Raw genomic sequence first — 27,552 nt, forward strand, 5'->3', positions numbered from 1 at the left:
TTATTTTTTTTCTTTTAAATTTTATAATAAAAAAACTGTATATTACCTGTGAAAACACCGTGGGTGTGGATGTGGGTGTGGGTATGGGTCTGCAACCTAAATCTATTATCCTCCAATGAAAACATCCGGACTGAATGATCAATCTTCAGTCTGTATGTAAAATTATATTTTTATAAAAAAAAATTATATACTTGTTGTGTGGGTATATTTACAGTGTGGTTGTATTTATAAAATATGAATTAAATTAAAATCTCTAACTATTAAGGTAAACTAAGAGTATTAAGCAAAATGGCACACTGAGAGAGAGAGAGAGAGAGAGAGAGAGAGAGAGAGTGAATAATAAAGCAGAGCAACCAAGCAAAAAAAAACAAAAGAGTGATTATAATGGGATTGCTATTATTAAGATTAAAAAATAAAAATAAAATAACTAGAACATCATTTGGCATGCACTGATATTGAAGTTTTGTCTCTAATAGCAGAAACTAAATTACATATAAATAATTACTCTTACAAAAAAAAATGATGGTATATTAATTTTTCCAAATCATTGAATATTTGACCGTAATTTATCAATATTTATTTTTTAAAGAATTCATATAAATAAATAAGAATAACATATTAGAATATTATAAAAGATCCCACAAATTCATAAAAGTAACATCACATCAATACTCAAAATGCAAGAAACAAGACAATGAAGACATTAGAGTGAGATATTGAAGGAGAGTGTCATTATCAATGATTTGAACAAAACAGAGATGTTTTAATAATAAATGTATTTTTTTTATAATAATTATCTCTTTTTTAAATCACTGGAGGTTGCTTGGTGTGATCTGATGGATGGGTGTGATTCTACTGTGTTTGTTTGCTTGCCATTATGTTCTCATATTGAACCTCTTATTGACAAAAAAGAAAATTTTTTATAAAAAAAATATTTTCACCGAATTTGATCGCTAAAAATAGATTGGCCTTGTGGCTTTTTAATTCTACTATATGTGGTCATGCTATTAATATTTTTATACTTACCTTTTTTTTTTAATTAAACAAAATACCTTTTCTCCATTATTTAAAAAAAAAATCCTTTAATGGTATTTCAATGTTTGAAAGGACAGTAAAAGATTCTTTAAATCAGGATTGATCACATTTAATTAGTTTCTCAAAATAAAAAGAAACAACTAGAAAAATACATACCTAAACAATAAAAACACTGAGATAAGATTATATTTTAGTTACATGAAGGACGCGGTCAGAACAGGGACTAAAATTGAATTAAATAGTAACTAAGAAAAAGACAAAGGCATTAAAGTGTTCATGACTCATGCTTTAATTAAATGCCAACAGATTTGAGTGCTTGTTTGAAACCCACTTATAGGCAAAGACAAGTAGTTTGTTCAGGAAGCAGGACACAAAACCCTAATTTACTCAATATCCCACATGCAAAGGTTGACTCCATTAATCCAACAGCAAATCAAAGTTAATGGAACTGATCTTCTTTCACACTTCCCTTTCCATATTTTCAAGATATCTTCTTGAAAAGCTGATGCTGTGCAGTACCAAGGAAATTAAGAAGAAGAAAAAAAGGAAACAGTAATGCATTAGAAAAAGAACTCCAAAAAGTTTTATGTCCAAAGAGACTCTCTCTTAAGAGGCTCCTGAGATACATTGCTGGAAGAAGGGAAGTTGATGAACTGAGGAAGTGATGCAAGGTTGTTGTGCATAATAAAGGACTTGTCATCAGGTTCCATGGGCATTTGCTGGTTCTCTAAAGGATTCTCTTGTTGCATCTGAATGCAAAGGATCTCAGCCTGAGCCACTGCAAGTTGCATTTGAAGCTGGGATACTTGATTTTGAAGGTAAGAGATGGCACCAACACAGCCATAAACAGGGTCTCTCATCCTTGCGTTTGCTTCATAAACAAGGCTGCTAACTGCATCAGCTCTTTGATGAACAGGAAGTTCCTAAAAGAGTGAAAAAGAGGGAGAAATAAGACTTGATATACATGACTGATCATTTTGATATGTATTTAATCTAATCTAATCTAATCTAATCTAATCAATCAGTGTATGTTTAGACAAAGAATTCATTTGAATTAAAGCATGCATATGCAGTGATCATTGAATAATGATTTGAGTCTTTTTTTCTTTTTCTTTTTGTCTCAGAAATTCCTGTTAGAAAGAGAACTTCAGGAAAAAGCACAGATTTGAATCTATTTGAAGATTTTTTTCACAGATAAACCTCATAATACAAATACATAAACGACGCAGAGAGAGAAAGAGAGAGGACCTGCAGCATCTTGCTAACGTTGCTGGCACCAAAAACCTTGTGAACAATTGCAAACTTGTGAGGATCATCGGAAGGGAAAAAAGGAGCAAAGATGCAGTCTTTGGCACATCGTCTCCGGAGGAGTTTGCATGAAGCACATGGAGAGTTTCCGCCCATCACTTAATACCTGTTGCAAAGGGGAATCAATGAAGTAGAGATGGATAACTATGATATGATGGTGTTGGTTGCAAAGGAGAACCGGGGATCAAGATGAAGATGGATGTACTTATTTATAGTAAAAGCTAGGAAAGGTAGGTGAGTTTGCCATAACTAAGCCAAGTAATATATATAATTATATACGGCAAATCCTTAGGGTTTCAAGAAGCTACCAAATAATTATATATGGCTATCACTGATTATTACAACCAGAGAAAGTCTTGTAACCATACATAATATATGAATAAAATTTCCACATTTTTAAAGAAGTGAACAGAAGTTTAATGATTAGAAATCTTAATAAGTTCCAATTCAAACAATGCTCATTCAAATGAGATTTAAACCCAAAATGCATTATCAGTATGTGTTTGCATGTGATAGAACAATATTTCAAAGACTAACCATTATCATCAATTATTTTTCTGATCAAAGTCTCTACAGATTCTGTAAATACACATGAACTTCACATTCATGTTCATCAATAGTAGCAAAAATCAAGCCTCTCTTTTCATGGTTCACATGTTATTCAAAGTAATCAAGGAGAGCTACAATTAAGTAATGATATCTTGGTTCTTCTTCTAATGCACTAAACCTAGCATATGGTTGGCATTTTCCAGGAAAAAAACAAAAAAGTCCACATGAGTAGCCCTCATTGCAAAGCAAGAGATTAAGGAGTGTCTCCATTTAAATTTCAAATCCTTGACGTACGAATTTTAAGTACACCCAAAAATAAAAAGAAAAAGAAAAAAGAAACCTATATATATATCTCTATAGATTTTATAATCAACTGACAGCCTAATATCAAACTTTGATCACATGTTGTTCTATAGATATTCAACGCCACAATGCAAATGCAACCAAAGCTAGTCCAAAAAAACAGAAGAGAAAACTCAAAAGGCTTAAAAAAAATAAAGCAAGGCATTTAGAGATCTTTCTGAGAATCATGTCGTACATCGTGCAAAATGAGGCGGTGAGGCTACGAAACAGTTCTGATTGGAAATGAAGAGAAAACAAATGGTTATCATGTTGACTGTCACTAAGACGCGTGAATAGGCCATAGGCGGGCTGCTGCTAACTAAAGTTCATAAGACCACCTCTTTCTCTCTCTAACAAAACTCTATCTAGCTTTGCCACCACGTTCCCCTTTGACTCTAATTTCTCCATCTCACGAAGATAGAGAGTGGATGATTAGAATAATTCTAGTTTTATATATAGTTAATTAATGTGTGGACATTTAATTAGGGTTTGATAACGACGAAAAACCCTAACCCTAGAAGAGAAAAAGAAGGGCTCAACGTGAATGTTTGTTCAGAGACATTCACGTGGTCACGTCTATAAAAATGGAGACGACGAGGTGTGATTCCTCCACAGCAATAAATTTGCGTATGCTCATGGGTTTTGGTGTGGTGGGTGTCTAGCAAGAATAGTAGAATGAAAGATGGATCCAACTTCTCATGCATTGTAAGGACATGAACCATAATTGGGTCTCCATGCCGCAGTGTTAGAAATGAACTCTATCATTGGTCCCACATAGACAACGATAATTGGTGGCAAGCAACTTTCAGGTGAGTACCGGAAACTATTTAGAGTTTGAAAATAATGGCTAAATGGTATGCATGCATCTATGCGATTTATAAATAATATATATATACATATAATTAGAATAGTTTCTCCATAAAATTATTATTTTATATACAACCACTATTTGATCCATTGACAATACCACTAATGAAGAGACGGGATGCATGCTTCTATGCAATTCATAAATATTATATATATTAATATATATATATATAATTAGATTAGTTTCTGCAAAAAAAAATTATTATTTTATATGTAATCACTATTTGATCCATTGGCAGATCAAAAGCGAGTTTAAATTCTAACAATAAAAAGCATAAATTTAATTAAACTCAACTCCTTGCTATACTTGTCTATGACATGTGACTTGTCCACATTTATTAAAAAATAAATATTATTTTATATATTTGTATTTTGACATGCAGACTCCCTCTTTTATATAATGTTATTCCATGTTGGTGTATGTCAATGTATTTAAGTTTTTTTTTTTCAGTTAATACATATTCAAATTCTATTTCTTGTAACATTAGTATGGTTCATCAATCTACTTTATATTGTCTATTGTTCGTCTTTTTACATTTTTAAATATAGTGTAGTCTATTCACTTTTATATAAGAAAAAACTTTATATTGCCTATTTAATGATAGATCTATTGTTTTCTCTCTTCCTAAGGCAAACACAGGCAGAGGATACATTAGATTGGGGGGAGAAATGAATGGCTCGTGGTTTTCTTCTAAAATGGCTTTTATATTCATAATAATAGAACTATCACCTGTCACCTTCGAACAATTCAACACAATAATGCAATTTAAACCTAAAGGTATACACAGTTTGAATTAAACCTTTCCAGCTTTCTAATATTCTACAAGTTTTTCTTGTTCTAATGCACATGTGACGTCAGAGATTTCTTCTATGTCAAATTGAGCAGCCAGTTTAACAAAAAAAAAAATCAGACTTCTCACATCCCCGGGCCAAGCAATTTGAATTATTTTCTATATAAATAGCAAAAGAAAGGGACTCTCTAACCTAATTATGAAAAAAAAAAACGCATGCCATATTGCTATTCAAACAAGCGTACACGTAGAAAATAAGTAACTACACATACTAGCATCAATACTAATATTAATATAAATAATATCTCTGTCCTCGGATTCCACCCAAGAAACAGAGAGTCAAGTGTGACACCAATCAAAGGCTTATCACATCAAGGTATCTTATCCGACTTACACGCTTCACCCCATTCTCTTGTAAGCGTGACAAAGTAAAGATATGCAGGGGCAACATGCATGCAAAACCAATTGCCTATCTTGAACTGCAAAGTCTGATTAATAAATCAGCAAGCAAAACAGAAAAGAGTGGGAGGGCTCTTAATTGTCCGACATCCAATTAAAGCCTAGAGATTATAAAAAAAGCAACCCATTACGAGGGGATGAAAAACAAATGGAGTGTTGAACTGGTCTCTATTACCCAAGTCTCATGGCCATCTCTAATGCAATTAATGCTCTCACATGAGTCTCAAACTCCCCGCTCATCCTCCCTTCTCTTCCAAGGAAAAAAAGCACTATGTTTCCATAAAATAAGAGGGTCACTGGTGTTGAAAACCAGTGCTGTGTGTTATTCTAGCCCTTAGCATGCTAGTGCATTGGAGTTTGAATTAAGAAAAAGAGGAGAAACAGACATCTTTTGCTATCTTGGAGAGAGGGTGGAAAAGAAAAACATGCGTGCTCCAATGCATGCATTGAATGGAGATTCGTTTCTTCAACTAATGCAAATGATTTTCCTACAAAATAATGGATGTGGCTTAAGAAGAGGCTTTGACATTGTAAATGTGATGCAATGGTGCAATGAGATAAAACAAAGACAAAGACAAACCGCATCTGGAGTGTCAGCGTCGGCACCGGCACACTGGTAATGGCATGACTGAAGAGTGGGACCATGTCCTAGGTCCAAGGCTTCCAAACGTGTATAGCTCCATAAGCTCCCTGTTTCTGATCAACTGATATCTTGATAGGTAAAAAGAATTAGAAAAACTTCATCAATAAAGAGTTAATGCAGGAATTTGAAATGAAATTCTATTTCCAGTCTTTTTGGTAATCAATAGCATTCCTCTTTGAACAATTAAAGAGGAACATTAGTGGCTGTAGAATGAAATTAATGTCAGAAAAAGCATACATAATGGATGGGAGACCATAAAAATAAATAAAAACATGTGAAAAGAAAAACATCTTACCTTGCTTGAGTTTACTTTTAAGACCGTCGCAAATTCTACAATTGAATGCTCATTTTGGTTAAAAAATCGAGTTTATAACAAATATTAATTTTTGTAAGATAAAAATGACACCCTTGGTAGTGTAATCTTTCGCGCCAGCAAAGATAACAAGCTAAGACATTTCTACAGGCAATAACTGATAAACAAAAACCATAAGATGAAGGATGAAGAATAGCACATAAGGGATAACGTATCACAAATATAGGGCCTGACCAGCTAGATGTGTCTTCAAGCATCTGGTTTGAGACCAATCAAAAGAAAGAAAACAACAGATTAAGCTATTAAAGTTTCATGAAACAATCTAAGCATTTGTATTAATCTTGCATTACCAACGGAAGTCTCTGAATTCATGCATGTGCATCCAAGGTTTAACAGTGGCCAGTCACTCAAAAGCCATTAATGTTGTTAAAAAGGCCAGCCAGTTGAAGAAATACAAGTGCAAATTGATATAACAATAAATTGTTCGGTGGTCGAAAAGGTAACATCCAGAAATTGAGTCTTATGAGCATTAGAATAGAGCTCTGGTTCATCTCCCTGAGGACTCAGTAAAATGGTTCCAAGAACGCCATGAAAATTCAATAGTAGATGAATATCACAAAAATTTCAACAGACATTATTTTTCTACTAAGGATGTACATGTCTGTGATGTAGAAATTTGTAGAGAACCTACAGTCACATGACTGAATTATTTACTAAGACAATGTTATCTTCGACATCTAGGGGAAAAGTAGTAGAATATAACAAGACGCCTCATTTGGGAGGGAAGCAGCACGCAGATAATAACTTGATAAACTGGCTTAGTAACAAAATACAGGAAAGGGAATACTGCCAAGTAAGTCCAGCGTTATTAGGAACTAAAGATATATTTGCTTAAGGATATCTTATTACTAAACATGTCACTATTTTCCACAATAACAGGGAGAAATAGTCAGAGACAACTCGAGTACATAGAAGATAAAAGTTGATTTGTTACCAAAAAGTGCAGCACTTTACACCAAACTTCCAAGAAAATCCTTCTCATTCATATTCTAAAAGATTTTAAAAAGCATTGACCGGATACCGATAGACTTCCATCCAGATGCTAGCCATAAAAGCTGACTGCTGTTGGTAAAAGCGAGGGAAACAAGATTAGTCTTTTGATGCTAATGCATCCTCTAAAATTCAAAAGATATCAGAGATGGGGTAAGAAGCTAAAAAAAAATGTAAAAAGTTTGGAACTTCATCAAATGGGGCCATAGTCAGTCCAGGAAGCGGGGCTGGAAAATAAAATATCCCCTGACTTATATTCTAAATAAAATATTATACCCAGGCTGGGCTTGGGCTAGTGAGTGCCCCGGAATTAACCACTAAATTTACAGCCCTGAGGATGGACCTAAGCTATGATTTCAGAACTTGAACATCTAACAGTATAATTCAAGAGAAATGAAGCTCTGATCCTGATAATATTTGTCTCAATCAGAAGAATCATAACAGAAAGCAAAAAACAGGAGTATCAATAGAAAGTATACACTTCAGACTCAGATTACCAGAAGGATCACATGTCCAGGAACTCTTATAAAGCATTGGCCTACCCTTGAAATGTAAAAATGAGAAAAACTTTTTGCTAGTTTAGTGGAACTTCTTGACTTCGACAGAGTTTTTTCAGGCTCCGATTCTTAATGCCCCTTCTGAACATATAACTTGCAGCGTTTCTTTTCTCTTTTAAGCACAAACTGCTGCCTTGATCTTTCAATTTTCTTTTCAAATACTCCGTTGCTTGCGTTTGAACTGACAATCCAAAAAGGTGATCCAAAGAATGAACATAATAGTTTTGAAGTTCCAATTTCATTAAAAATGAAAAAAGTAACACTGCATGTAGAAAATCATAAAAAGTGAGACCATAGACCCTTTAAAAATTCACCAGTGAATACATGCTTCACTAACATGATAAAACATGCTTTTTAAGAAGAGTATGTATGCCATAAATAAACAATACTATTTTAAAAGGTAAGAACTAACATCCAGCCAAAAAATGATTATTTAACCAAGACTTGATTTGCACGTGTTTTTGCTAAGCATGCCTGTGGGTATCACCCCCTCTCCTATATAACTACGCCATAATTTCTTGAACTATATACCATTTAACTTCCCGTATCATTATGAATTTCTTCACCAAGATTGAAATGTAGCTTTGGCTTGGTGAAGATCTATTTATCAATTGCCAAAAGTATTATAACTGTGATAGAGCTGGTATGCTTATGGAATCACCCACTCTGCCTTAACCCACTTTTCTTATTCTACACTGCAAAATTTCTTTGCCGTGCATGACATCAGTGCCATGATGAGAAGTCTTGTAACAGTGCAATGTTTGTAAGAGCAGGCCACCTACTCAATATCCAGGAAATTAGCAATTGGGAAATGCTAAGTTCAATGTTTTGTAAACATAAGTTTGTAAACTTGGATTTCAACTCAAGTTATACGTACCAGAATGTGAAGCAATCAATGCCCTGGCCATGTCTCTAAGCTTTGTTACTGTGCTGACCATTTGGACATTAGTGACGAGATTGCCATGTTTAGAATCTACATTTCTATCAGGTTGAGCACATGAAAGTGCATTTTCAAATCCCTGCAGATATTTAACAGAATGAGAAAAAGGAAAACACACATTGATTATGTGGCAAAAGATCTATTTGGAATGAAAAGACTGAAACAAGCTCCATGTAAGTCACGAGCAGATGAGCAAAAGACCTTAACAGCAATATTTATGCCTAGTAATTAAAATGACTGGGGAAGATGGATTTATAGTGTATCCCAGATGTAATGACACATAATGGTTCGAGCTCATAGATATTGTTGTTAAGCTCTTATACATTTTTGACGAAAAAATTCAAGCCATTTTCACTGATGTAAGAACAAATAAATCTTCTGAATAAAGTATCTTTCTAGTATAATTTCAATATATAACCAATGCCATTGTTAAACAATCATTCAAGCACAGAATAAGACTAGCATTAAAAGGCAGAGAATAAAAAGACATGATTGACTAATTCAGGTATTCATATAAGGATGTTTCAGTGACAAGTGACAAGAATTTGACCTTCACAGCGATAGCATAAAATCCATTATCAAGTGAATCCTTGCCAAAAGTTAGCCATTCTTCAAAAGAAACTCGCAGGGAGTGATCATCTTCACCATTGTTAGAATCCCGAAGGACCAAAGCCTCATACTTCAATGCCAAGCAACTCTATGAAAACAATATCAACATAAACGCATCAATAAACACACTAGAACAAGCTTAGTAGACAAGAAATTTAGAAAGAATATGAGAAGAAGGCTCACTTCCACATCTCCCACAACAGCAAAAGCCTTAACAAAGAAATCCACAATTCCAAGCTTCAGATCGGTGCTACTATCTGAAATCTCCCCCAAAACAGATGTGGCTTCTGATTTCAAGAGATCTCGCAATGCCGCTCTCGTCTTCACCAGAGATCTCACGTCTCTGGCCACCAGAATTGATTCCAAAGCCCAGAGCGTCTCACTTCCAAAACTAAAACAGGATCGAGGGTTTCCCGATATGAAATGGAGATCAGATCATGGATCGTAGGGAAATCGAGATGGATTTGGGAAATTAGGGCAGAGATGTACCTTCGATTTTGGAGAGTGGAGCGGAGGAAGGCGATGCTCTCCCTGACATCTCCCACGGGGATTGCTTGGAGATGAGAACGGATTCCTTTTCCCGCCATTACCGCACCATGGTCGGGGCTGAAATTTTTTTTAAAATTTTTAATTATTTTATTTTGAAAACTATTTTTTATTCTTTATTTTTTATTAATTTTTTAATGACATATAATTTCTATTTTTTCTTATAAAAATTGAATTTATTTTATTTTATTTTTTAATATATTCGACACCCCCTAAAATCTTGATTTAGTAATAAATTTGTGATTTATTTTTTTTAAAAAAAATATATATATTAATTTAGTTTTATTAGCCTTATTTGATTGTGGTTCTTAATTTATAATTACATTTTTTTCATATTTACAAATTACCCAAGTAAATGCAATTTATGGTAAACTGTATTTATACAATTTTAATTATATGTTACTCCAAATTTAAATTATTTTCCATTACTTCAAACGCCACATATAGTGAAAATATTGTAACTAAGCATTCCGCATTAGACCATGAAGTAACTAATTACATAGCCACTCACTTAACAAGAGATTCAAATTCATTCTTCTTGTTTTCTCATAGAAATGTGAGCAAAGGTACTTGAACTCTTAATTTTTGACTTGACAAAAAAAAAAAAAAATTATTAACTTCACAATAAGATGTGATTAATATGTCTCAAATTATTCATTTAAAATTGTTGGATTTTTTAAAAGTAGAGAAAAAAATTAACAAGTTAATGATGGTACTAGCTTATTAGTACAAGATTCCATGTGTAAATAAAAATAAATGGTTAAATTTTCGTTACAAATAGAGAGCATACACTTTTAACATATGGCTTATTCGCTTTAAAAAACAACGGTAGTTATAACGTATTAGCATTGAGTCCATATATATGTGAAGATGGAGTCAAACCCTTGTTGCAGGGCTAGGACGCGTAATATACTTTGAAAGCATATGCTTACATGACCGATGAATGATTATTCTATTTTATAAAAATGAAAAACATATTAAAAAAACAACAATAATAATGTCAGTACGTGGGTGATGCACACAAGATGCCTTTAGGAATTAAGAAAGATAGGAAATGTAAATATTTAGAAGAGATAAGAGAAGACCAGAATGATAAGAAGAGAAACTGAAGAGAATTCATCATGCTTCTCTATTAATTTTATTAGATATTTGTCATCCACTTCAATAACTATCATGCACCGCATGGTAATTATAATCAACCACTAAGACTCTACTATATGCATGCAATGTACGACTTCATGACCAAACTATAATGCGTTATATAAAATCTAATAAATGAGATGACTATAATGCATTACATCTTCTTTACTTATGGGTGAGCAAAAATTGGGTATCCAATTTTTTGGATTAATAAAAATTTATCCTACCTGATTTAAATCAAATACCGAAAACCACCGGTTTAGATACCGGATATCCAAATAGAATTTTACACTTTATCGGTGGAATTTTTTATATATATAATAACATTACATTAAAAAAACAAATATAATAAATTTATAAATTAAAAAAAAATATTATATTATATTATTCTTGACATAAAAAAATAAAAAATTATATCAATCTGAAATAATACCAAAAAAAAAATCAAATATTTTCAGAAGCACAAAATGTTTTAGCAATAATGAAACCAAAAAGAAGATGTGGGTGATGAAGGCTAGAAGAGAGGAATTAAAAGAATATATATAAATATATATATATATATTGAAGGGATTAGATTAGGGAATTATATACCCTGTAAAATTTAAATTTATTATTATTATTATTATACATAACTCTTTAAAGTTGTTAGATTATAAATTTGGATTTTTTTCATTTTAACCCTTATGAAATTTAATTTATTAATGTATATATATTAAATTATAAATTTAGATTTTTTTACTCCATGTAAAATTTAAATTTATTAATATATATATTGAGAATCGGATTGGATTTGAGTACCTAGTTTTTATTTTTTCTCTAATTGATCCGGTTTTTATTTTAAAAATTCGGACTGGGCACCCATAAAATCTAGGTTCAAAAATCAGATATCGTATCAAATTGGATCAAATTTTTTTTTCTCACCCCTAATTACCTAATGAAATAAATAAGAGGCCTATAATGTATTATATTTGCTTTATATAATAAAATCTGAAGAGTGAGGGGGGCTTCATGCTAATGTGATTCAGATTCACAACAATGGGCCTTTGAAGGTGGTTGATGTAACAATATGTTAAAGAGTTCAGTAAGACTGTAAGATGTAATTAAAAATTACAGAGTTAATAATAGATTCATGCTATGTAAAAATTAGAAACTCTCTACAAAACAGAAAATACATTTAAAAAATAAAAAGGGATAAATCACGATAAATAAGATATTAAAAAATAAAATTGATAACTATAAGTTATCCATAAAATTACAATTTTTTAATTTTTTTTTAAATAACAAACTCGCTGCCCTAACATCAACATCACCCGCTGCCGCCTTCAAACCCTCGACCACCTCCCGCCCTCGACCCTCACCGCCGACGCAGCGATGCGGCCACCGGAGGATCGAACTCTCAGGGAAGAGGAGCAGAAGGTCAGCGTGTCACGGGACAAGCGCATCGAACAAGGTCCTGATGCGGAGTCGCCGCAGGCTCCGAGCATCGCTAGGGCACCCGGAAATCCTGAGAACCCTCCCCTTATCTCTGAATCAAAGAAGCGGGCTCTTGATGCACTGGAGCGAAGATTCGCGGCCGCCTCCAAGTCTGCGGAAAATGCCGCAGCCAAGAGGTACAAGCCTTCGGCCTCGAAAGATAAAAGCAAAGTAGAAGATTGCTCTGTTGCTTCTCCTCAACAGCCCTGCGACTCCTCCTTGAAGCCTAGAGCTCAATCAGGGATTTCTGGTAGATTAATTTTATCTGTTTGAAGTTCTACTTGATTTTAGTGTCTAATTTCATGCTTATGTTACGTAGATGTAGAACCTCACCCAGCCTACTCCGAGATCAGTCAAATTTTGCATGATAATCTCAAGACCAATGCTTCCAAGGTGCTTGATTGATTTAGCAAATTTACCAAAATTTAGAGTTTTAGATTTGTGCAAATTGTGAAACTTGTAGTAATTTTTAGGAATCGAATAGAGGGGAGGATGTGAACCGAGTGATTCGGGATATCCTTTTGAGTGGTGACAAGGGGTATCAGTACGCTAAGGGATCCAGGAATGTTAAGTTTGACAGTTGGATTCTTCTTGATAATTTTGTGTCAAAGAATGCTGCTTCAGCCAATTCACGCACTAAAGCCTTGAAAAACCTTTCAAATAGATCCAAGAAGCATATGTCAATGCGAGAGCATCGGCAGTGTGGATCATTTAATTTGCCTAAAGAGTTTCACAAGTAAGTTTTTGTGCTTTATGGACTGACATTGATTGTGAATGATTTCTTGTAGGATACTCCAGTCAAGTTGGTTTTTTATCTCTTATTTATACAAAGTTATTTTTGGCTATTAGTATATTGCACTTGTTAGTTGTTCAGTTTCAGTTGTTTAACATATACTTAATAGTTGTGTATATAAAAGCAGGATTCTTCCATTTAACTTTGCAATGTAGAAATTGATATTTTGGATGCCATAATATTGAGCAATAAATAATAGATTACAATGAAAATAGTAACAATAAAAGCATCGTATGCTAATAAAAATTGGATAGAGGTGACTTGGTTGTGTAGATTGTAATAAGTTGGATGCAATAGAGGAGCTTGTTGTGTAACAAGCCTGGTGTTGCTGTCTATTATCATTGAAGGGTAACAATGAAGTGTGTTTACTGTATTTTCCAAAATATCAAGCTTGATCTAGATTTGATCATGTATCATAGCAAATCTACTTTAAGGTGTAGAAAATAAGGTACTTATGACAATTGATGTCAAATTTTCCACAGATCTCACACCTAGAGCTAGTAAGTTCATTTTGGTTGTGTATGAACCTGCATTCTGATTGTAAATACTTGATTTGTTGTTGGGTTAACAGATTTGAACTTGATATGCTAATTATATTATGATATTTTATTTAGGAATCATAGATAGATATGTTATTGATTACTGTGTCTACACACACCATTCGAAGCAAACATTCTATTATTAGTTTTCAGTATTCAATTTATCCTTGTCCAATATTAGAGAGGGCCTTTGGTATCAAAATAATTTAAACATGAGATCTGTATTATGAGCATGCTATTTAATTTGGCAGTTTTTTTTTGGTAAATTAGTTTGATTACAGCAGCATTTCCTCAATGATTGCATCTTGTGACTTTGTGCTATTTATGTAATTTGTTTTCCCAACTCATTTCTGTTTCAGCTTTGATCAGTTCAAGCCCATGCATGAGATATGGAAAGAATACATTCTTGAGCTTTTGAAAGAAATTGGGTGCGTGCTCTCAATCTTTTAATGAGTATTTGTCTCCTATAGAAATTCACAGGTGCCTATTGTTCACTTTTATTAATTCTTGAGCTTACACATTACACATCTTTAAGTTACAAACATGCATGTCCCTTTTTGGTCACCTTTTTCTCTTGGTAGGTGATATATATTGTGCTTTTTACTCTTGACCATCTTTCTGAAACAAGCTCACAATCTTCAGGGGCAAAAAATTAGCTCAAAACCTTCTTATAGCAGATCTTCATGGCGCTATTCTTTCAGGTAATTCTTGTTCTAAATTTCGTTTTTTGCTAATCTGTGTAAGCACTAAAATTCTGTGGAACTTCTAGTTGTAGAATGCAAAACAGCCGTCTTTAAAGGTGTAAACGGAATCATGATTCGAGAAACTGCACAGACTTTTGGAATAATCACAACAGAAAATAGGTTTCTAGGTATGAACTTTGACATAACAAACTATCTAAGAATTTTTTCCTTCTTAGTTATCATACATCAGGCAAACTCTTTAATCTAAGCTTAAAGTTGGAACTGATTTCTGGTATATTTTAATGGCATGGTTTCAACAGTTGTGCCTAAAAAAGGCTCGGTCTTTATACTCCAAGCCGGTCCTTGGAAGATTACATTGTACGGAGACAAGCTTTCTTTGCGTTGTGGTGGCGCATAATTTTTTAGTGCCGTCCTCTCTGATTGGAATAATTCATGGTGAGATTCGTGACCTACCAATTTTGTGCTGAATTGTTTATGATCTTACCAGACAATCAGTTTGATTGTAAAATGACCCGCACTTTCAAAGAGTCTTATCTTTTTGCTTTTTTTCTTTGTCTGAAGGGTCAGCCTCTAATGTAATCTCTTTCTCAGGGAATACAGTGCTGATGGAAATTCCAGAAAATTCAAGGTATTTCACTTGCCATTTCTCTCAAAGATGCAAGTTTTATGTCCTTTAAAATGTTTAAAGGCTAATCAGATGTGTGCTAATTCATGTTTAAAAAGGTTTGCTGATTTTAAAATAGGAAGGAGGAAGGGATGACTAAACTAGTGTTAGAAGTCTATTATTATGCTTTTCATAATAGAATTCAATCTTCATTCTGAGTTAAAATGAATATGATTCTGAATTACTTTTACATAAATGATGTAGATCTGAATCATCTGATCTGAACCTAAGAAAATTGATGTAGTTCATCATGCCAATTGAAATTAGATTCAAAGTTATATTTGAATATCAATTTGAAGTTGGGAGCACCCATATTTTGTTAGCAACTAGCAGAGACATAAAGCCAAAAGCTACACATGCTTGTGTGGTCCACCTCCACTCCACCAGACTCACCTTTTGATGTGTTTTTTGTCCTCACATACACTTCTGAATATTTTTCTTGTGATGCACTGTTCTTGCAGGTAACAACTGCTTGTTTTTTTTTTTTCTTCAAATGCACATCTTTTGTTTTGACAAGTTACTTCGCATATGTGAAAAACTAAAAAAAAATGTATGAGTTATTCCCCCATATATATATATATATATATAACATTTATGTGAAAGATATTTCTAATCTAATTTATGTTTATTTCAGAATCCAACACCTACGCAAGATGAGAGTACATGTGTTGTTGATTTTGAGTTTGTATATGAGGGTACATGTATTATTGATCTTGAGTTTACGTATTATATTTATGCATATTTTTTAACTTATGTTAAATAGAGGTGTTTATCATCTATTTGTATATATATTTTTTAAATCAAGTTGAGACATTAAAAAACTTGTATGCACATTAACATTAAAAAAGAAACAATAGTTGATAGACAGCTAGTGAAAAGGCCCTTTTCTAATTCGTTGGTGCTTATTCTTTTTATAAAAGGTGCTTTTATCATTAAATATTGGGAAAATAATAAATAAATAAATAAATGAAAGATGAAATTGAAGATAAGAGTGAGTAAAGCAACCATCTAAACCATTATCACAACTTTTGAATCCCAAAAAAAAAAACAAAGAGAGATGTGGTTGAGATTCTAGCACTGACAAGCAAACCATGTCCACAACGTGCTTGTGCCTTCCACGCGCTTCAGAGTTATCACTTCTTTTTACCCAAATAAAAACAAAATATCTTCGCCATTTACTTTATTATTCTCTTTAGTCCCAATCACAAATTAAATACCAAAAGTGTTTACACGTGGAATTTCCAAATTTTATGATAATTAAGATTCTTTTATAACAATTCCTTTCACACTGAGAAAAAAAAATTATTTAAAAAAAAATTCATCCACATTCATTTGTGGCCATGTTCGCCAAACATTATAAATCCCAAATTATACATGGATTAAATTAGTCAAAAATACAAATTTCTAAAAATTTATATATATATATATATTATGACTTTATTAACTTAGCTCAGTCCAAACGAGGATGTACTATATTATTGTAAATCTACAAATATATAAATTCATTTAATAAAATTAAATTTCAACACCTCCTGTTTTGAGAGTTCCCATAATCCCATTTAAGAAGATTAAAAAAAATTAAAATTAAAATTAAAAAAAAGCAGTTGATATTTTCAAGGGATGCCATATCCACACCACGAGCACTCCACACGCTCTTCAATCCGGACCCTCCACGTGTCCCCGTTAACCTCCACCTCTATCTCTCGCCTTTATATAATCTCATCTCCTCCATTCTCCATTGCTCCATCGCCTCCTCCTCCTCCTCCTCTCTGTTTCTCTCTATCTCTCGATTCAATCGCTGCCTCTACCACCAAAGCCATGCTTCTCAGGGCTTCTCCTTCTCTCTCCCTCCCACCCCACGCCTCCGATGGCGCTGCGGCCTCCCCGGCCTCTCTCAGCGCTTTTGTGAGGATTTCCAAAGGTGTTTCTAAGAGGAAAAATGCTTCCTTTGTTCCTATGGTTGTTTCCGGTGATAATAGCCGGCCTATGGCCGGTGTTATCTTTGAGCCCTTTGAGGAGCTCAATCAGGATAGCTCCTTCCTTGTTCCTTCCATGCCTGACCAGTCCCTTGCCAGGCAGAAGTTCACAAATAACTCTGAGGCAGCAATCAACGACCAGATCAAGTGCGTTTGAGATCTGCTCTCTTTTTTTTTAAAAAAAAAAAACTCCTTTTTAGTTCTTGTTTTCTTTCGTGATTCTCAGATGAAAGATTTCGTCTTTTGATGCGAAAAGTTTCTGGGAGTGTTTTTTTGAATATGTCCCTTTTATTCACAAGTTCTCTAAGTATTTCGATGTTTGCCTTTACTTCAGTCTATTTTCTCAGTTATTTATTTTTTTATTTCTTATTTGATGCGTTGAAGATCTGAGCTTTGTTTTCTGTGAAATATTTTCTATTTTTGTTGTGGGTTAGTTGTTTTTCCCGGATAAATGCGTTTTGATATTATTTACTTCTTATTATATCGTCCTGTAGTTTCCTGTTGTTTTGGTTTGGTTTTATACTTTTATTAGATCCATGACTATTTCCACAATAAAAAGTCACGGCTTTTTGGTGCCCTTTTTAATGACAAGAAGTACTTCTATTTCTTATTTTTGTGAAAAAAGGAGCTTTTTTTCCCGTAACTAATATATGGTTTCTTTTGTGTTAAACTTGCACAGTGTTGAGTACAATGTTTCATATGTCTATCATGCAATGTATGCATACTTTGACCGTGATGATGTAGCCTTAAAGGGCCTTGCTAAGTAAGTACACTCTTCTCACTCTTCTCAACTTGTTTTCCACATTGTTTGATTCTTAACACATTAATTTAACCAAGGTCTGGCCTTGTTCAGGTTCTTTAAGGAATCCAGTGTTGAGGAAAGGGAACATGCTGAGAAGTTGATGGAATACCAGGTAGTTAGCCATTGATGTGTTTCTTGCTTCTTGTTCTTTAATGGATGTACAAATGTGTGTGTTGGATGGTTGTTTGTTAACTTAGATAATTTTATAAGTTTGTTTTTACTTGTGGCTAGAATAAACGTGGAGGTAGAGTCAAGCTCCAATCTATAATGATGCCTCCCTCCGAATTTGATGACTCTGAGAAAGGAGATGCATTGAATGGTAAGCATTTAAGTATGAATTTTATGGTTGCCATAACTTGCCTTTGTTTGTGACCACATAAATAGTTTGTGTGGGTGTCTGTAAGTGCAATTTCTCTGACAGTTTATTGAACAAGAATTTTATTGTCTCTTTGTGTGATTCAGATTCTTGCTTTTTAATGTGACTGTTTAAGTATGAATTCTATGGTTGCTAATAGCTATTCGGGTACATGTCAGTTATGTTGTGACCACATAAGAGTTTGTGTGGATGTCCCTAAGTACAATTTATTAGACAAATTATGGAACAAAATTTTTTGTCAGAACCTTCTCAATAATTATTGACTTGCATTAACTCTGTTCTTAGACTGTGTTGATGTGGGCACAAACATATTACATCACAAATTGCTTGTTGTCTATTCTACTGTTGAGGTGCTGTATTTGATAAGAACAGCTTCTTGTTCTACTATAAGTGGTCAGTGTCTTGTTGGTTTTTGTGGACAATAATCTGCAGTCCATATCCACATAAACTTTGTTTATTTCATTCAATTTTGTTCAATTCTGTGCGCTTCAAGACATAGCCCAAGTTCAAATGAATATCCATATCAACCATTCTTTATTAATCCATAACCTATATCATTATCATAGCAATTACCTTGATAAGGACTAATTTATTCTTGTTTACAAATCAATGATTGGACTTCTATGTACCGCTTAGCCTTTATTATATCACCTAAATTTCAACTATGATCTCAGCAATGGAGCTGGCTTTGTCTCTTGAGAAGTTGACAAACGAGAAACTTCTTAATTTACATAATGTAAGTAATCCTTATCCTTGACTTGGATTAAAAAGTACACCATCTTCATTATTGAAGATAATGGTTCTTTTCTTCATTGTCAATCAGGTAGCAACCCATAACAATGATGTTCAGCTGTCAGACTTTGTTGAGAGTGAGTTCCTAGGAGAGCAAGTAAGTCAAGAGATCTTTCTATCTATTTATCTATACACACTAATGAGTTTAATTTGCATACAAGAATATTTATAACTCATTATTTTGTCAACCAGGTGGAAGCTATAAAGAAGATTTCTGAATATGTTGCACAATTGAGAAGGGTGGGCAAAGGACATGGTAACAAACAGATAAAATTGATTTTTTACTTTGATTTGCTATATTCTATCTTCAATGAGCTTCAAGTTTGGTAATGGTCTTGTAGGTGTATGGCAGTTTGATCAGATGCTTCTTCATGAAGGGGCTGCTGCTTGAGGCTCTTCATTTGCTTTGTGTTGTTGCTTTGTTGAGAGAGTTTTTAATTATGTGTAGCTTTTGTTGGCCTTGAGGGCAGTGAGAGTCTGTGTTTTCTTGCCGTCTAATGAGAAGAAATAACTATGAATCAAATTGTGAACCAGAAGTTTAATCTACCAGAATTTGAACCTTTTTGTTTTGAGCAAAATGATTATGTTGTTTTGTCCTGCTATTTACCGGCCTTTGCAATAAAAGAGTGATTATTCATTTTTCTTTTAAGTGAGACACAAATAAGGATTTGATTTCCTCAGCAATGATTTAAGATTGTGGTTTGTTCACATGTATCCCATAAATAAAAAACTACTTGCAAACTAAAATGAGTCAAAAAAAAATTCATTTCAATCTTTTTATCTTTCCTATAAAAAAACAAACAAATTCTATTTTTTTTAAAAAAAAATTGTTGAACCACATGCATTAGAAAATAGAAAAGTACAAATAAAATAACTCAGTTCACTTAACAATAGTAAAATACAAAGAAAAATGATAACAAAGAGCACACCAACACTCCCTACGGGAAAAGATTCAACTAAAGTGCACTCGAATCCGGGTCACTTGTATCTTTGCGATGACCTAGAAACTCTAAACTGTGCTTGTATCTTTGTGATGACCTAGGAACTCCAAACTGTGCTTAGCAATAGCAGATGAGTCTTCCAACTTGGTCCTTTAGCTTTAGGAGCTAGGAGCGCGGAGTTAAATTCAGGATTCCCCAGTCCCCTGATCACGTGGTGTACAGTTTGCTAGTCAAGGCCTAAGATAATCAATGTCTAGTCCAGACCATAGGAAGTCCTTTCTTCTAGTATGAAGATGGAAGAAAGAACAGAATTCACTAATGTTAGTCTGCCACCCGAGATAGAAATTTAGTTTTCTATTTGAACGTTTTTCCGCACTTTACCAATCAAGTTGGCCATAATTGTTGACAAGACAATTCTATATTTTGAAAAAACATGTTTTTGGCAATGTTTTAATAACCGGACCGGTTATCGAACCGGTTAAGCAACCGGTTCCGGTCCAACCGGTTGAACCGGTTGAACCGGCCGGTTCAACCGGATTTAATTTTTTCAAATAAATAAATATTTAAAAATTTAAAAAACATTAAAAATAAGTAAAAAATAATTTCAAAAATAAAGAAAAAATAATAAAAAAAGATACAAAATTACATATTGCAAATTTAAATTACCTTTATAAGGTCATAAAGTTTTAACTTTACATAAAATTAAAATTTTCAAAATACAAATATACAAAAATACAACTATACAACAAATATTGAAAAATAAAGAATTAAATAAAATATAAGTCTACAAGTATACAACAACAACAATAATGATTAAAAAATTAAAACCAAACCGTTCAAATATTTGGTTTAACACTTTAATTTTAATGAGTTTAATTATTGATTAGTGTAAAATTATAAGTTAATCATAATAAATTAATAATAACAAATTATAATATATTGATATTTTTTATGCATTTTGTTTTTTATTTTTTTGACTTTTTGTCTTTTTAAAATTTGGACGGAGTTAATTAGTTTATTAAGTTGATATAAGTTTTTAATTATAAAATAAATTAATTAAATTAATAAATTAACCGGTCCGGTCCAACCGGTTCACCGGTTGAACCGGCCGGTCCGATTCTTTTGTAGTATATATTACTAACCGGACCGGTTTACCGGCCGGTTCCCGGTTGAACCGGCCGGTCCGGTTTTTAAATCATTGGTTTTTGGATATTTCTCTTGCGTATATATTGAAATTCAAGCAAGATTATCAACAAAAGAAAATTTGATTAAGGTGCAGTTGGAGCAAGAAAAATAAATTAAGGGAATCACTCGCCCACCGTGGGGCTCGAACCCACGACCACAAGGTTAAGAGCCTTGCGCTCTACCAACTGAGCTAGACGGGCTTGTGTTATTGTGCTCGTTGATGAATTTATCTTTTGTATTTTATGATGGTAAAGTAGAAATTTAATTAAAATAATAATAAGCCAGGTGGATGTACTACTATACCATTCATTTACTTAAAAAAATCTAAAATTAAAGAACCAAATCCCCACAATCGAGGCCTCTGATATGCTCATTGAAATACTTCCTGTTTCACACTACAATATACAGCAATATTTTAATTTCAAATTGAATGAGATACAGTGAAAAGATAATGAGAAGAAATGCATATATATATATATCATTTAGAGATATTTTAAAATTTTCAACACAATCCAAGATGGCATTCAATCGTTTCATGCCTCTCATCGGACTTGCCCTCCTCTTCACCTTCGTTTACTCAGCCCACTCTTCTGGTTAGTATTTTTATCACCATCGTCATTCTCCTTCTTATCAGGGGCAATTATTGGAAAGTTTTATGTCAACTTCTCATTTGCTTTTCTGCTCATTTTCTTAGCCATTCTTTTCAAAACACTACACAATCCCAAACGTTAAATGGAGTCAATCCAAACACCTTTTCTTTTTTATTTTTTTTATATAAAAAAATAATAATAATAATAAATAGGGAGGTTGGCTAAAGCTTGTTTTTATTCACAATATATTTTATGATATTCTTCAGAGCATAGAGTGCAGCAAGTAGGCGAAAGCTGTTTGTTCATAGACGCACCGTGCCATAACAACGAAGATTGCATACAAGCATGCATCTCTCAAGGACGTTCTCCTCTAAAAGCCATATGTGCTATGGATTCTGACACCCTGAGCTGCTGCTGCATCGCCACTTCATAAACATCACTGTCATTTTGTTTTATCATTTCCTGGGAAAATAAAAATAAAACAAATTTCTAATGGGCTTTGAATGAGAATGGTTTGCTCTCTTATGGATGATAAACATTTCAGAACATGGCAACTTGTATTGATTAATTGGGGACATACAAATTAGGATGAAAACATCAGGTCACAATGTCAAAAACAGCCATTCTTTGGTATGATCAACTAATGAACATGCAGTTTAAATTTGATGTCAAAGTGATAAGATAACAAGGAAATCATTGCCTGGATACAAAAATGACTTTTTTTTTTAACAAGTCTGTCAGATGCACTGCTGAGATAAACTGGATGCTTGCTGAGAAAGTACTGCCCATTGAAGCAGAATGTGTGTCAAACTAGCCTTGTTTGAGAAATAATTGTGCCGCGGTTTCAACTTCCATCACTACAGCATCAAGAAAAGGTTTCAAGATGATAAATAATGATATATATATATATATATATAGGATGCAGTGATCATTTAATTAGAACCGGAATGTATTCTAGCACAACGAACTCAGAATTTTTTTCGATATTAAGCTACTGGTTCTCCATAAATATTACAGACAGAAAAGTTCTAGGTGACTTCTAGCATATAGATGTGTCACTACTGGTCAGAGCTTTAATTTCAGAAGAACAAGGAAAGAAGTTATAAATTTGGGTATATCTGAAGCGAGAAAGTTAATGAAAATAAAGGAGTGCATATGTACTTTTACTTGGGATTGTCAGATGACATCCGACGACCATAGATGGCAGCCTCTTTCTCAGCCCGTTTTTGTGCAGCTCTTCTCTCCTTCCGCCTTGCATCCCTTGTATCTGTATCAGCCTTCACTTTCTGCATCACTACATCAAAACCAGGAATTGTTCGCTCCAATTTGTTGTATACTCTGTAGCTCAGGTTGGAGAAAATTCTGAACATTCTCTGCACAATTTTACAGAACACAATTCACAGTGAGGAGGATTTTATATGCATCACACTTTCCCTTAGTTAATGAAGCGAAGCATCATCATCATGAGATCATTATGCTCTTTCAATTTATTTTGAGATGGAAGGAGTGCTCCCACAATAGTTGTGCACTTGCGATCTCTAATGGTAGACAAAAAATGAAGAATCAATTTGACCAAAGAATGTCTTTCACTCAACTAATTGACACTATCGGCGGAAAATAAAATTATAATAGTACCACACAGATTGTAAATTTAGTAAATCGAAGGTTACTAATTTTAAAAATGTCAAAGTTGAATCATAATTAAGTGATTCATGTATGAGTTGTATTACCTTAACATCCTTGTTCCAACGTTGGATGTACGGAGGGCCTGTTGTGAAGGAACCAAGAGGCTCGCGGAACCACTCGCCTTCACATGTTATTAGATCCATGGCTTGTTCTATGCTAAGAACCTCCCAGGGCCTTAAGTTTGGGATGATTTTTGCAAGGCGGTACCTGCCGAAATAAAGAATCCATAAATTATCTCTAATTAGACGGCTGGAGGTAACATAAAATTTAAAAAAAAGATTGATAAAATAATAGAAAGGGAAGGAGACATAAAGATAAATATTTATAGCAGACTGAGATCTGAAACACCATCCGTAGGAAAAAGAAATCAATTTAATTGAAATATTTAAAAAATCATATTATTGTCTTAGCTAATTGAACTTACAAAAGCCATGATCACACCCTTAATTTAACTTATAAAACATCTATCATAGGTTCCTATAGATGAACTATCAATACACATTAAGCTGCAAAATAGATGGACTGGGTTACCCTTCCCGTATCTTAATATACTCACGAATAGTAGAAGAAAGTGACTTTATTGAAAAGAATAAAGCAACATTTGATGAATCTAACCTTAGCTCTTTGGAGATGTATTTGTTTGGCATAAAGTCAGCTTCCAAAATTGAGGTCAGTTCAGATCCACTGGCCCAAAGAAATAATGCATGGCTGGGAGTCCTTACACCAGGCCAAATTCCACCATTTGCTGCAAGAACAGCCATGTCTCGCTTCTTGCTTTCGATGGCTTCATCCTGCAACTGTTTATATGTTTTCCACTCAAAGCCCTTAAGAGGTTTCCAAGGTGGTATGCCCTTCTGTAGCTTATGAAGGAAAGCTGTTGCAGCAGCACCTAGTCTGACTGTAAATTAAACGAAGCATTAGCAATCATATATAAGGCTGCTCTTTTATCATCACTAAGCTAGCAATCGATCAATCTATCAAAATACAACAATGGTCAAAGATGTTGAAGATTGACTCAAGCCCAACAATAGCATGAAAATCTGCATGATCATTCAAGACTCAAACAAGGAACCATTCATTGGTGGAAGATAGGCAACTTTGATTGAAAATGAACAAACCTTCCCAGGTAGCAATTGCTTTTTCTAAGCCGTAAACCATTCCAATGGGTGCCCATTCATCCATGTCTTCACCCCAAATGAAAGTGTGTGTATCAATTATCCCGCCAGCCCAGGCAGTCTTAAGAGTGATAAGCTCCAATGGTCCTCTTGTACGTCCTAGGCGATCTTTGTAGTACCAGCCACCACTTCTCATTATAACTACAAATTGATAAGTGATAATTAGGAACAAAGGCAAGGAAAAAGAAAACGCAAATTGTGTAACAATCATGAAAACAAACGATAGCCACCACAAGAAGGAAAGACAACCATAAACTTTATCTCTCACATGGACTAAACCATTATATTTTTGTCCTTATGCAAACTCAAAATGATTAAAGAAATCAAGAACAATTATTAGATACATAGATGAAGTTGCAGAAGAACGTAGTCATCACAACAGGACACACTGTTAACAAGAAAAAATAGTCTCAAAGGAAGGCTTAGTAGCGTTAAGGTGATGAATAACATGACATTGATATAAATCCCCAAACAAAGCAGATAATTTGAAGGGTAGGTACTCAAGCTGAGAAGGTAAGGACCCCTTACAAGAGAAAAAATAAATTCGCAGCACTAGTTGATAAAATTTGCATTTGAACTTCAACCAACACAAGCTATTTCCAACTTCAGAGTCTTATAATGACTAACCAGTTTCAAGAACATCATATAGCAGCAACTAATACAGTTTTTTTCCTTCAATGGAGATTCGGAAAACCTTGTCCTCTTCACTTATCAGGCTATCCAAATTGATGCTCAGCAGTATTCCCGAGAGGTACCATACATTGTCCTATTAACATGCTACATCTTGATCAGGTTTAAAGTGCATATATGGGGCATATGCAGCAACATCTCAAATATATTAGCAGTTTTCCAAATAAAATGATTGTTTGTTTGTCATTCAGATACCTAATAAAAATGCAAATTCAAGGATAAACAGTTAACATCGCCACAAGTTTGAGTCATTAAGTTTTCACGGCTAGTGACTCTTATCACTATCATCATGCATTGAAAGAAAAAGAAAATCCAGACATATAATTGATCCTAAAATTCATGTTTTTCATCCGCATAAAGTGATAGAATGAGAAAATTCAAACTCACAGTCGTAATATCGCTTCTCCAGCCTTTTATACCCAATGGCCTGCGCAACGTCAATGGGGCGGCCGGGAGGGTAAGACCGCTGCCGGAATCCCCATAACCCAAAAAAGAACTGCCTTGCCCAATCCCAAAACTTGTCGTCGGATTCCTTCTTGGTCTTGATTGCCTTCCTCGGCATTGGCCGGCCATCGAGCCCCGGGACATGCGGCAGCTTCTTCCACAACTTCCTATCCTCCCACCGGTACGGGTGCTCGTTCTCCTTGAGCTCCATCTCATTCATTATGTCAGCAATCTTCTCAGCGCGGCGGAGGAATTGAACAACAGGGCTGCTATTGAAGCCATCCCACCACTGTTTGTTCTCCTCGATCTCCTCCTGGGTAGGGTTTTCCTTCTTAACTATGAACGGGTCCTCGGTGATGATGCGTTCCACCTCAGGCGTGTGCCGGTAGTCAGGGCGGTGCTCGCACTCCCACCATAACTGCTCCAGCATCTCAGTGAGAGGGCCCTTAGGCTCCTCCGGTGTCGGAGGTGAGGAAGAGGATGAGGAGGAGATCGAGGGGTTGGGATTAGGGTTTTGGGTGGTGTTTTTGGAGGATAAATTACGGCTACCGATGAAAGCGAAGGACGGCACGGCGGGGACGGGTTTCGGTGGTTTGGAGAACCAGTTATCGCCGAACCAGCCAAGATTCATGGACGCCATTGATGGAGAAAATGGAGGTCGGCGGCGATCGAAGAGGATAAGAGAGACGGACTAGTGCGGGAGCGAAGTGAGGGAGACGAACCCTGGTCTACTGCCTCGCCGGAACACTGTAAGGACCTTGCTTGTAAACGGGTTAGTGGGTTACCCGTGAAGTTTTTCGGATCAAAGAGAAAACCCGATAACCCGTTTTGTGCCCTTCTTATCGGATCACTTTTAAACCATGCCCAGTAAGATCCGAATCCGAAATAACCACATGAAATATCTGAATTATGGACATGCAAAATAAAATATAACTGTTTTTTATATATAAATGTGAAAAAAAAAAACCAATCCAAAAGATCAAAAGAGACATACTAACACAGAAAAACAAAACGTTCACTAGAGATGGAGGTGATAAAACACAAACGATAATCGAAAACAATTGAAGATTATTGCATCAAAAGTTAACTGTAAAAGTCTAGTCAGGGAGGATCACTTGATAAGCTACTTGGTTCTTGTTAAATATTGGCTTGATATCCTTGTGATGAAGCCAAAATCTTGATCTCTTTTAATCCATGATCTGCAGATTGCTTCTATTGTTTATATAGGGTTATGTTTGTTGGGTGTTGTGTAATGAGAAAAAGAGAAAGATAGAGAGGGTGAGTTCTCTTGTATTTGGAGAGTGAAAAAGAGTGGTGTAGAGGAGAGCTCTTGTTCTCGCTTAATCTCATTAAAAGCAAGGTAAGACCCTTGTTTTTGAGGTAAAGGCTAGTCCTGAGAGCTTAGTAATCCTCTTGTGGTTTTATGCCTATTTTTTATACTCTTGTACTCTTGTTATCCCCCATGATATAGTGAAGCATTGTTTCTCCCCGGATGTAGAGCTTGTTCTTAGCCGAACCACGTTAAATTGGTGTCTCTTACTTTATTCTTGTGAGATTGGTTGTATGTTATCCT

General features: G+C 34.4%; 5 protein-coding genes and 1 non-coding gene across 13 annotated transcripts; 2 read left to right on the forward strand and 4 right to left on the reverse strand.

Moving 5' to 3' along the window:
• Positions 1–1,216: 1,216 nt before the first annotated feature.
• Positions 1,217–6,042, reverse strand: LOC120281712 (LOB domain-containing protein 12-like). 2 transcript variants are annotated; one of them, XM_039288410.1, is made up of 3 exons: positions 5,932–6,042; positions 2,284–2,449; positions 1,217–1,958 (listed from the first exon to the last, which is right to left on the reverse strand). In XM_039288410.1, exons 2-3 carry the CDS (start codon positions 2,437–2,439, stop codon positions 1,620–1,622), a joined length of 495 nt encoding a protein of 164 aa, XP_039144344.1. In that variant the 5' UTR covers positions 2,440–2,449; positions 5,932–6,042; the 3' UTR covers positions 1,217–1,619. The 2 variants fall into 2 exon arrangements, with proteins under 2 accessions (XP_039144344.1, XP_039144345.1); XM_039288411.1 differs by lacking the exon at positions 5,932–6,042 and having other exon boundaries at positions 2,284–2,567.
• On the reverse strand, positions 6,010–10,059 carry LOC120281711 (protein DOUBLE-STRAND BREAK FORMATION-like). 2 transcript variants are annotated; one of them, XM_039288409.1, is made up of 6 exons: positions 9,953–10,059; positions 9,647–9,854; positions 9,405–9,551; positions 8,792–8,933; positions 7,900–8,095; positions 6,010–6,055 (listed from the first exon to the last, which is right to left on the reverse strand). In XM_039288409.1, exons 1-5 carry the CDS (start codon positions 10,048–10,050, stop codon positions 7,932–7,934), a joined length of 759 nt encoding a protein of 252 aa, XP_039144343.1. In that variant the 5' UTR covers positions 10,051–10,059; the 3' UTR covers positions 6,010–6,055; positions 7,900–7,931. The 2 variants fall into 2 exon arrangements, with proteins under 2 accessions (XP_039144343.1, XP_039144342.1); XM_039288408.1 differs by lacking the exon at positions 6,010–6,055 and having other exon boundaries at positions 7,415–8,095.
• Positions 10,060–12,442: 2,383 nt separating this feature from the next.
• Positions 12,443–16,156, forward strand: LOC120281673. Of its 5 annotated transcripts, none has more exons than XM_039288374.1 (9): positions 12,443–12,872; positions 12,942–13,015; positions 13,096–13,358; positions 14,314–14,382; positions 14,597–14,655; positions 14,724–14,825; positions 14,958–15,093; positions 15,226–15,286; positions 15,957–16,156. In XM_039288374.1, the coding sequence occupies exons 1-7, from the start codon at positions 12,521–12,523 to the stop codon at positions 15,053–15,055; spliced, it is 1,017 nt and encodes a 338-aa protein (XP_039144308.1). In that variant the 5' UTR covers positions 12,443–12,520; the 3' UTR covers positions 15,056–15,093; positions 15,226–15,286; positions 15,957–16,156. The 5 variants fall into 5 exon arrangements, with proteins under 5 accessions (XP_039144308.1, XP_039144310.1, XP_039144309.1 ...); XM_039288376.1 differs by having other exon boundaries at positions 14,730–14,825; positions 15,250–15,286; positions 15,957–16,155; XM_039288375.1 differs by having other exon boundaries at positions 12,948–13,015; positions 15,250–15,286; positions 15,957–16,155.
• A 902-nt stretch (positions 16,157–17,058) lies between these two features.
• Positions 17,059–19,905, forward strand: LOC120282658 (ferritin-3, chloroplastic-like). Its single transcript, XM_039289498.1, has 8 exons — positions 17,059–17,445; positions 17,978–18,061; positions 18,152–18,212; positions 18,332–18,419; positions 19,151–19,212; positions 19,300–19,365; positions 19,461–19,524; positions 19,610–19,905. The coding sequence occupies exons 1-8, from the start codon at positions 17,141–17,143 to the stop codon at positions 19,657–19,659; spliced, it is 780 nt and encodes a 259-aa protein (XP_039145432.1). The 5' UTR covers positions 17,059–17,140; the 3' UTR covers positions 19,660–19,905.
• A 1,616-nt stretch (positions 19,906–21,521) lies between these two features.
• On the reverse strand, positions 21,522–21,594 carry TRNAK-CUU. Its single transcript has one exon. It is a non-coding gene; the product is annotated as a tRNA-Lys (tRNA).
• A 1,008-nt stretch (positions 21,595–22,602) lies between these two features.
• On the reverse strand, positions 22,603–26,753 carry LOC120282628 (protein TIC 56, chloroplastic). Of its 2 annotated transcripts, none has more exons than XM_039289462.1 (6): positions 25,923–26,753; positions 24,789–24,986; positions 24,286–24,568; positions 23,715–23,877; positions 23,152–23,357; positions 22,603–22,841 (listed from the first exon to the last, which is right to left on the reverse strand). In XM_039289462.1, exons 1-6 carry the CDS (start codon positions 26,617–26,619, stop codon positions 22,829–22,831), a joined length of 1,560 nt encoding a protein of 519 aa, XP_039145396.1. In that variant the 5' UTR covers positions 26,620–26,753; the 3' UTR covers positions 22,603–22,828. The 2 variants fall into 2 exon arrangements, with proteins under 2 accessions (XP_039145396.1, XP_039145397.1); XM_039289463.1 differs by having other exon boundaries at positions 23,146–23,357; positions 25,923–26,752.
• Positions 26,754–27,552: the final 799 nt, after the last annotated feature.

This window comes from Dioscorea cayenensis, chromosome 18, assembly GCF_009730915.1.
Source record: "Dioscorea cayenensis subsp. rotundata cultivar TDr96_F1 chromosome 18, TDr96_F1_v2_PseudoChromosome.rev07_lg8_w22 25.fasta, whole genome shotgun sequence".
NCBI lineage: Eukaryota > Viridiplantae > Streptophyta > Magnoliopsida > Dioscoreales > Dioscoreaceae > Dioscorea > Dioscorea cayenensis.